This window comes from Phalacrocorax carbo, chromosome 4, assembly GCF_963921805.1.
Source record: "Phalacrocorax carbo chromosome 4, bPhaCar2.1, whole genome shotgun sequence".
In the NCBI taxonomy this organism is placed as follows: Eukaryota; Metazoa; Chordata; class Aves; order Suliformes; family Phalacrocoracidae; genus Phalacrocorax; species Phalacrocorax carbo.
In genome coordinates, this window is record NC_087516.1 from 37075756 (window position 1) to 37085826 (window position 10071).

The 10071-nt window shown below is 47.2% G+C and overlaps 1 protein-coding gene across 1 annotated transcript; it reads right to left on the reverse strand.

Annotated features, from left to right (window-relative positions):
* Window positions 1-178: 178 nt before the first annotated feature.
* CDKN2AIP (CDKN2A interacting protein) lies at window positions 179-5561 on the reverse strand. Its single transcript, XM_064449648.1, has 3 exons — window positions 4964-5561; window positions 4724-4854; window positions 179-3969 (listed from the first exon to the last, which is right to left on the reverse strand). Exons 1-3 carry the CDS (start codon window positions 5188-5190, stop codon window positions 2276-2278), a joined length of 2052 nt encoding a protein of 683 aa, XP_064305718.1. The 5' UTR covers window positions 5191-5561; the 3' UTR covers window positions 179-2275.
* Window positions 5562-10071: the final 4510 nt, after the last annotated feature.

Consider the following 10071-nt stretch of genomic DNA (forward strand, 5'->3'; position numbering starts at 1 on the left):
GGACTGCACAAACACTTCTTACCGCGGCCAGTTCTTTGAAATTCTTTCTTTCTTCCTTCAGGGTTAATTAAATGTCAATTCTCATCCAAATACTTAATGCTTATTTCCTCGTACATTGGGATCTGCTTGTTGAGCTGCTTTCCACACAGAATGTGAAACAAAAATAACACACTTCAACTTTTAGTTTCTATTAAGAGTAGCTACGGACTCATCCTTTAATGAATCACAACCAAACATCAAAGAGGAGTAACATTCAAAAATTCTAAAAAAAGTAAGCTTAAGTCAGGACTTTAAAAAAAGGCATCTAGCACCTCAGCCTTTCAGCACAGTTACCCTCACACCCCCTTGAGGTCAGTAAATACTGTGAGCTTGGCTTTTGCAGACAGGAAACACAGGAATTTCACATTGTTAACACGCACGCTGCGATTCTCAACCAGAGAGCTGGAGATGCCCAGAGGAGCGGCCAGAACAGTGGTACTTCAGAGGGCACAGGACGCGATTCCCGCCCAGCAAAAGCAGTCATTCTGTGTCTCCACCTGAGCAGGGTGAGGCTTTGAAACAGATCTCATGCCTCCTGGCAGGAACACCACAACTCCTAAACACGGCACGGAACTCGCTCTGCGCTAGAAGCGGCACACAGCGACTCTTACACTGCGTAAGAACGTTGGGCGGTGCTCCAGAAACACCGAGGGGGAACTCCTGAGAAACCTAACCAGAGCAAAGGGCGACCGAGGGCACAGACGCACAGGGGTCAGACGGAGGAAGTTCTCAACCGGCCGTTGGGAAGTGTGAGCGCCTTGCAGGCTCCAGGTGCTACGGACCGGACAGCCACCGCTGTTCAAAAATCACGTAGGGTACAGTGTAACAACGCCATTGTGGTTTAGTCCCCAAAATCACAATAGAACTTGAAGTCTTTTAGCAGACATACATACTACTGAGATCCCAGGAATTCCTACTCACTCCTGTAGCACTCGATCAACGGATCTGTCAGTCAAGTGTAAGGTCTCCATTAAATGATGCTAACTACTGTAATCGGACAAGATTAATTCAAAATAGCACTGAAGACATCATGTTTTTACAATTACATGTCATTATCCAATATATCAAAACATGCAGTTTGTGCAGGTATTTCAGTAACATTGAAAATAAAAGGTAATCTCCCACTTTCTTTGCTTCAAACCTTTCTGTCCATCCTGTAAAAACGTAGAAAAGGAAGGGCTCAAATACTGCGAGGGCTTTACAACACGCTCACTGTCTCTAGGAGACAGTGGCGTCTTCATTTTGCTTATCTTGGTAAGCATTACAAAAGTAGAAATCGATATTCTCTAGGTCCGCTCTAGCAGTTTTACAGTATTTCAGCTATGCATCCAAAGAAAACAGCTCATCCTTGCGGGATTACACCTCGAAGCCACTCAAAGTAAAGCTCTTCTTAAGGTGTTGCAAAGTTATTGAAATGGCTGGATTATTTAATAGCCACAACCAAAGTACTATAAAAGCATATCCCAGAGGTTTTATTGTTTTAGTAGCAGCCAAAATATGCTGAAGTGTAGAAATCCATGTTTATTTGAAAAAACTGTAGATGATATTTCACAATATAAATTAAATCTGCTTACAGAGTTTTGGTGGCTGAAGCAGCTGCAACATGACTGCTAATTGATAACCTGTCAGTATAGCGTTAAAGGGGATCTAACCTGCTAGTATCGCGTTCAACGGGATCAGGGTGTCGTTTATATTGCGAGTGTTACGACAGCCCATAAAAACAGTCAACCAACTATTTTCTCTCCTGGCACGAGCAACAGTGAACATTATGAGCAACACACCTGAAACAGATGATTCAGCTTTTTGACTGAAATTTTTAAACAACTTTCAATCATTTCAAGTATTATGGTCCCTATATATATATACTTCTACGTGGCTAAAAAAGACGTGGTAGACAATTGAGCAGACTGCCATCAAATCGTAAGAATTACAAAATTCTCAGGTTTTAAACAGCAAATTGTACCTTAATTGTTTAATTAAAAATAGAAGAATTAGGTAGACTATTTTGCAAATAAAACAGCACACTAGTGTGCTATATGTTAAGGCATACCTTTAAACGCGCACTTGTCATCTCTAACAAGTTTTATACAACTGCTACCGAGTGAAAGGGCTATCATTGTCTTGCAAAACCGAGAAAGAAATACAAAATATCTGGAAGCCTACATTTTTGAAGTACAAAATTAACCTTTAGTCCTTGTCTTGAAATACTATACACGGTACAAACAGTGATCCTCCCCTACAAGATCTCACGAGGATTTCTTAAAGCCGGAGGTAAATTCGATGGTTTTGACTCTTCATCCAGAAGTACCAGATCTTCAATTTCACTACCTTTGTATTTTCTTTTACATATCTTCACAATAACTTTCTTCTTGAGGAATAATTTCAAAGCTTCTCTTGAAGCAACTGCTTTGGCATTTTCCATACTTTTACCGCAACCAGTACCCAAGTAGACAGACTTGCACCTCAGTTCACAAACTATATTTTCCAGAGAGCTCTTATTTTGAGGCAAGTCTGCAAGTTCCTTCAGGGGAACAAATGCAACATCCAACGTGGCTTTTACAGACTGAATAGATGAGTTCAGAAGTTCTGCGTGATTTACGTTAGGACTGAAGCCTCCGACAGCAACCAGTTTCCAGGCTACAGCTTTGTATAGTCTGTTGAAAAAAGGTTGTCTTTCCTTTGCATCTTCACTGGTTAACGGCTTGCACAAAGCCTTAGCAGGGCTCTCACCTGCCTGTGAGCTGCTCTTGGAGGCAAGCTGTGCTGAACCAGCTGGTGTGCCACCCTTGGAGGCCAGCAGGGAAGCACCTGCCTGAGCTCCACCTCGGGAGGCCAGCGACGAGGGACCTTGCTGGGCGCCACTCCGAGTGGCCAGCAGCGAGGCAGCCACCTGAGCACTGCTCTTGGAAGTCAGCAGTGAGGATCCCTGCTGAGCGCCGCTCCGAGCAGCCAGCAATGAGGCAGCCACCTCGGCACTGCTCTTGGAGGCCAGAAGCGAGGAGCCTGGCTTAGCAGTGCCCTTGGAGGCCAGCAGCAGCGAGGTGCCTGCCTGAGCGCCACTTTTGGGGGCCAGCAGCAGTGAGGCGCCTGCCTGAGTGCCACTCTTGGGGGCCAGCAGCAGCGAGGCGCCTGCCTGAGTGCCACTCTTGGACACCGATGCTGGGGCACTCGCTTGGTTTTTGGAAGACAGCAACGTAGCACTTGTTTGTGGGGTGTTCTTGGTGGTCGGTGGCACCACTGCTGCCACCGTCTCTGCCTGCGGGCTGCTCCTAGCAGCTGGTGGCACAGCTGCTGCCACCGCCTCTGCCTGCGGGCTGCTCTTGGCAGCCGCTGCCACTGCCTGTGGGGCACTCTTGGCAGCCAGTGGCACCGCCGCTGCCACTGCTGCTGCTTGCGGAGCGCTCTTGGCAGCCGGTGGCGCCGCCGCTGCCTGCGGGGCACTCTTGGCAGCTGGTGGCGCTGCCGCTGGCACCGCTGCTGCCTGCAGGGTGCTCTTGGTGGTTGGTGGCACTGCCGCTGCCACCACCTCCGCCTGAGGGGCACTCTTGGCAGCTGGCGGCACTGCACTTACTGTAGTTTTCTTTTCAGGAGACTGCACATTTTCAGACTTGCTTTCCTTAGGTGGAGTTGCACCAGACTTCTCTCCTGACTCTTTTTCAGATGAAGATGGATTTTGCTCAGTAGTATTTTCGGCATTAGCAGGTTTTCCTTCTGCTTCTATGTCTGATGCTGTGATCATTTCTTGATTTGAACTGCAAGTTGACTGGGAGCTTTCTGGATCTTTGCTAGTATCTTTTTCCTGCTTTTTTGGCAGTGTACTCTCTGATTGTTTTAGGGCTTCTGCCTTTGTCGTTTTTACATCCTTTCCAGCATCCTTAGAATCCTTGCTTTTCTCAACAGCTCGCTTCTTGGAAGGCTCCTCTACCCCTTCTGCAAAAGAAGTGAAGTATATTATCCTCTTTAACTTCTGCACTATGAAATATCTATCCAGAGACAATCTATTTATTTGCCAAAAGTTCTAGTAATAACCTCTGTGAATTTAAAAGGTATATATTAGGAATACACCTTGAACTGCATTTTCAAGTATTAGCCTACTATTTCAGAATACCTCAGCATTTTTTGACAAAAAACTAAAAACACTCAGGTGCAAGATTTCAGGTTTTGGTTTGGGACCTGTAGGCAATTATGTGTTTGCATTCTTGAAGTCCAAACCAAAAATTGCCAAAGTACATTAAGTAGACTATCTGACCTAAGAAAAAAAAAGACATATTTTGTCTACTAATATCATAAACACATCTTTAAAATACCACTTTAAGAGTTTCTTTAAGAAATTGAGTTTCTCACAAAGCAACAGTGTCTGACTAGTGCTGAAGGCAAAGTAAGAATAATACATTTAAGCTGGAGTAGAAGAGCCTTCATCGCATTAAAAAAATAATCAGCTTAACGGGCACCAGCTGTAGGTATTCAAAGCAAGAGCTCTACATCACCAACGGAATACTTATGCATTATGTCTATTTTACAGGTATTATACAAGGGAAAAATAGCAGAGGGAGGGGAGACAATTAACAAGGAGTTTTAGAGGTAAATTATTTCGACTACTTTCTAAGCGCGAGGTAAACGGAGGACATTGAAAAACAAGCATTTTCTAGACTCCTATGTATTGTCACAGCTATGATCTGCTAACCATTGCTACTTGATATGCCTCTTTTCTTCACCTTGGCAACCAGTTCATCTCTCGTGGTGCGGACGGGCGCGCTGGTCACTTGGATGCCTTCGGCCATTTCCAGCGCCTTCTCCATGACCTGCGGCGGGTACCTGCAGGGGCGACAAGGGGGGACAAGGGGAGGGGAGGGAGGGGAGAGGGGCGCCGTGCCAGCCGGCCCCCGCCCGCCCCGCGGGCCCCGCCGCCCCGGCCGGCACTCACCGGCAGCCCAGGAAGACGTGGTTGGCCCAGACCATGGAGAGGGACACCAGGCGCTGGAGCTGGGCGCTGCCCGCCGCCGGCGGCTCCCCGACGTTGCGCAGCAGGAACTCCCGGCGGTGCCGCCAGTGGTGCTCGGGCTCGCAGGCCCCGCGCAGCGCCTCCGCCCACGCCACCTCCTCCGCCGTCCGACCCAGGGGCTCCGCCGCCTTTCCCGCCGCTGCGGCCATGGCCGACCCCGCCCCGGCTCCGGCTCCGGCTCCGGCTCCGCGCGCGGGGCCCCCCCGCCACCCCCCACAACGGAAACAACCGCCCCGAGCCGCTCCGCGCCGCTCCTTCCGGCCGCGCGGGATGACCTCACAACCGGCGCGCGCTGCCGCCCGCCACCGCCCCAGGCTGCTCTGCGGCAGCGCGAGGATGGGGGCTGGGGGTGGTGACGGGCGTCCCGCTGCCTCGTCCCTCCCTCGGGGGCGAGGGGCGGCGCGGGCATGGCTGCCCGCCTCCTGCGCCGCCCGGGCAGTGCGCGCACAGAAGCCTTGCTCTGTGGTGTTTTTTTCGTCATCCTGCTGGCGGGTTCGTTCCGCCCTTGCCGAGGTCGGGGTTCATGGGATCAGCCCGTGTCTTTATGTCCTGGGCGTGTGATGGGAAGGCGCGTGGTGGCGAGGAAGTGGGTGGTTGTGGCATTTTGCGGGAAATATTAATACATGAGGGGTTCTAGGTACGGGGCTGCTGGTGCAAAGGGTTCAGGTAGTTGCTCGTGACGCTCTGTAGGCTGTCTTTACGTTGCAAAAGCTTACCCCAGAATTACATTCAAAACCACTTGGAGAATTCTGTTTGAAAAAGTAATAGAACTGCTATGAAAATATCCCAGGCTTCGATCTGCCTAGATGGTGCTTGACAAATTAGTGCATCGGAGAGAGTTTTGAATTCCAAAGGGCCATCCCGTGACGGCTGCATTGATTTCCCACCCCTCCTTCCCCCCCCCGCCCCCACCTCGAATTAGAAGTTGGTGTTTGCGTAAGTTTTCAATTTTTAACACCTACATGTCATCATGAAGTGAACTACAAGACATCCCATTTTAAGGAAGGACTCTCTCCTTCAGTGACTGTAATGTCTTATTTCATATAAATTGTTGTGTAGTGATTTAACTTGTAGTACCTCCATGGTGCAAAACTAAGTGATTAAGGAAACTAAGCCTGAAAAAAATAGTCCACAACACTTTTGCTTGGTATCCATTGTTAGAGTGGAAGTGCTCTTCCTTTGTTTTCTAGGTTAGCGCATGCAATGTTACCTCATGCATTGACAAAGACAAGTCAGTGACAGAGCACGAGTGAACAGTGATGAGTGGGAGGCGACCTGAAAAGCCCACTACTGTTTTGTATTTGCACACAGAGCAAGAAAAGGGCAGAAAGTTTGTATACTCCGTGGTGCGGGTGTCTTGGAGCAGAGGGTTTGTTTAGAAATTATGTCAGGAGGTTTAGAAACAGCACTGTGGTCACCACCGGTGTAGTGTTACCTGCCTGTTCCCAGGCATTAGTTGTATCAGTCCTGCAAGTGGTTATCTGGTAATGTAGCCTGAAATATGTGAAGGGCATGATCTGTCACACTAGGGTTTCCACCTAGAAATGAGGTGGGCCTGTCTCCAAGACCTCTTAAGTCTGTGATACCACGATTCTTGACCTCGGTGCCAATACAGACCCTAGATGTCAAGGATGAGTGGAATCCCTGGCAAACATAGGTTTGAATTTGCACTCGAGCCGAGATCATCCATGCTGCCAGACTGTTTGTTCACACTCTTCTCTGAACCAGTTTGCTTTCTAACAAAGCCAGCTGGGACTTGGCCCAGGCTTGAGATCTGTCCCTCAGGGACAGCAGGAACTCAGCTAGGCCTGAGTAGCTGTAGCAGGACTGCCTGTACTTTTGCAAAGATAGCAGAGCAAACAGCACAGCCTTGAACGCCCCATCCTCCTCCGCAGCCATCTGAGCTGCCAAGTGAAGTCACTAAGGACTAGTCCATGTTGAGCTGGTCACATACCAGTTAAGAGTAGGAGCTGGGGAAGGTCAGGCTCCAGCAGGGGCAATGCCGTATGCTCAGAGGGATCCCCAGAAGTCATATTCTGGTGTTGCTGGGTGAATGTCAGCTCCTGACACCAGACATTGGAGGCAGGCCTCCACATCTCAGTGTTTTGTGTCTGCCTGTGGTCACCCCGCGTGTATATGATTATATGGACTCACCTGCGAGCCCTGGACTCCTCCAAAAGCATCGTTCTACGGAGCGTTGGCAACTCAGCACAGCTGCAAAGCTTAGTACATTGTCTGGTCCTAGAGTGGCTCAAGGACTGGTTAGAACAACTGTTTCCTGCCCAGTTTTGGAGGACAAATGAAAGGCATTTCACCTGTTTGCCCAACGACCATATGTGTGAACACAAACATAGGTGACAGCTAGAGAAAAGTCAGAGGACAGTCCTGCACGCCTCTGGAATGCCTCACAACAGTTTTTGGCTGTAGTGAGCAACTTCTATGGTCTGGTACCTTTCTGGTACCTTATGCTGTTAATTTTGGGTTAATTTTCTCTAATGCTCCTTCTGCATCAATGTAGCCTTGTTGTTGGTACAAAGATGACTCAAACCAAAATTGAGCCTTTTGTCTTCTGTACTTGTTTTTTTCAGGCATATTCTTTCTCCTTTATTATTGTGTGCTTGAATCGTACCGGAAACAGGCTAGATCCCAGCCCCGGAGCATGGGATGTCAGGCACGTGCACACACAGACAGACCAGTTGTATTCCCACAGTGCTCTCTGAGCACTAGAGACGTACTGTGTCTCAGGTTGATTAAACAAGTGCATGTAGTAGAAAAGAGAGAAAAACACTGCTGTTAATTTTAAAAAAGGAAACAAGTAGTGTTTTCATTCTCACCAGGAAAGGCAATTTTGAAGTTAAACACCTCATTGATGGCGCTAATACTGTGCATTTAATTTTCAACATTGGAAGAAAAGAGATGTTTTTGTTCCCACCAGGGAAGGAACTTCTAAATGCCACGTTGATAGTACTGTTGTTAGAGTCATTTAGGGCTCGATAATAGCTTCTTTTGGCAAGATACAACTAAAATCTCAAGGTGAATCATACCAGTGCCTATAATCACAGTATTGCACCTGCACTTCCTGTATAATAAAAGTTTATTTCTGCCTTTGTAAACCAGTGAATTATTATTTCTTCAAAGTCAAGTCCCTCTGAAGCACAGAGGGCAGTAGCCCCATTGAGTTCAATTATGTTCTGTGCAGTTAAGGTTAATATATAGTGACACTCTTTATTCAGCTTAATATGAGAAGTGTGCCCTTAACTTCACAGCAATGCAAAGATAAAGCTCGGAGTTATTGCCACAGAAAGGCAATAACAGTGGGATCTTACTGGCCTGGCACAATAAATCCTCTGAGCACCATCTGTAGGTTGGTCCCTGCCGTAAGTAGGAAGTGCACTCTTGAGAGCCCTGGCTTAAGTTCATTAGAGATGCAGGTTGAAGGAGGATGGGGAAGAGACATTTTGCTGTTCCCGAAGATAAGGGACGTGTTCTGCTGCAGTGGATTGTTGAAGGTCTCCTAGCCAGGCAAGAGACGGCACTTCCAGGGAGGCGTGTCTGCATGCGCCAAGGTAGCCAGTTGTTACTGTTTTGTAAACAAATCCTTGGAATAAAAGAAAATACTTGCTAAAAGAGCATTAATGATGATGCAGGCTTGTCAATAGAAGGCAAGTTAGAGTAAATCTGTGTTCTTATTTCACCACAGTTAACGCAACTGTTGTTATGCTACCGTAAGAAGCTCTGGATTACAAAATCATCCCCTCTTCTGAGATTTCCCAACTGAGGAAAATGTACTGTGTAATTGCAGTGGATAAAACTAAAGGTAAAAATGAAGAGCTTAATTGAGAATAATTTTCCTTTACACGTATGTCCTCTTATTACTAGCTGAAATGCTATTTTGTGTTTACTAATATGTTATATACTTGGAATATATGCCAGTGCCTCCAGTTGGGTTGTCAGTTCTTTTCCTTTAAATTAGTTTGTTATGCTTTAACTACAGCTGAAGGTAGCATACCACGTGCTAAATTTTGCTCACTGAACTATGCTTTAGGTAGCACGCCACTTGCTAATCATCCATGGCTTGGCATGAAATTTTATGTACCAAGGATGGAGGTTTGGGGTGACTTTACTGCTACCAAATATGATCTAAGAACAAAGGCAGGAAAGAAGGGCTTTGTCTTGGATAAAATATTGTGGTGATCTTATCTTTGAAGTGCTTAAATGCCTTTATGCTCTAGAGCAGGCTTGGTATTTGTCATGAAAAACTGAATTGGGGGGGGGTGTGTGCCTGATCTTCTGATTACACTTATCATAATTTATAAGCCTTTGAAGAAATGAATTTTCCGCATTCCTGACTTAGCATGTGCCCCCACCATCCTTGCTACTACTGCAGTCAAGTCTCTCCCAGCTGTGGACTGCAGGGCCCAACAGAGTCCTCTGTTTGCCACTATGGACTGGGGTGGGTCTCTGGACTGAGGGTGAGGCTAGGGAGACCATCCCCTGTGCTCCCAAAAAGCTGCTGTTTTCTCCTCTTCACAGGTGCTTGAGCATGTCTGATAGGAATGGTGGGGGGACAAGGAGCTGACAGAGGGGAGGGAAATGGTAAGTATGGAAGCAGGGGATATGGTGAGACTGAAACTACTAGGGGGTAGAAATGCTTAATATGAGAGTAATAGGGATAGGATACTGGGATTAGGTGAGGAAAGAAATTAAATTCTCAAGGAGAAATGAAGGAGAACGAGTTCAAGGCGAGGGGTCAAGTACATAGAGATGAGTAATCAGAGGGGGACTGTATGCCAGGAACCTAGGACTAAGAGAAATGAGATAGGATAGATGTGGAAGCCAGCAAGAAAACCAGAAGAATGAGAGCACGTTGGTAGAGCAGACAAAATCAAACAGAATCAAGTCCTGATTCTGAGCAGCGGGACAGGCTGTGATGGGAAGGAGAGCACTGTCAGAGGAACCACTGGGATTTTAGCAGGAACTTAGAGAAGAGAAAGTTAAAACTCCAAGAGCACAGAGACATTAGCATTTCA

Coding starts and splice junctions, on each gene's coding strand:
- CDKN2AIP (XM_064449648.1), bottom strand. CDS start 5,190: ATGGCCGCAGCGGCGGGAAAGGCGGCGGAGCCCCTGGGTCGGACGGCG. Junction 4,855..4,963: donor CACGTCTTCCTGGGCTGCCG/GTGAGTGCCGGC, acceptor TCGCCCCTGCAG/GTACCCGCCGCAGGTCATGG. Junction 3,970..4,723: donor AGGCATATCAAGTAGCAATG/GTTAGCAGATCA, acceptor CTTCTTTTGCAG/AAGGGGTAGAGGAGCCTTCC.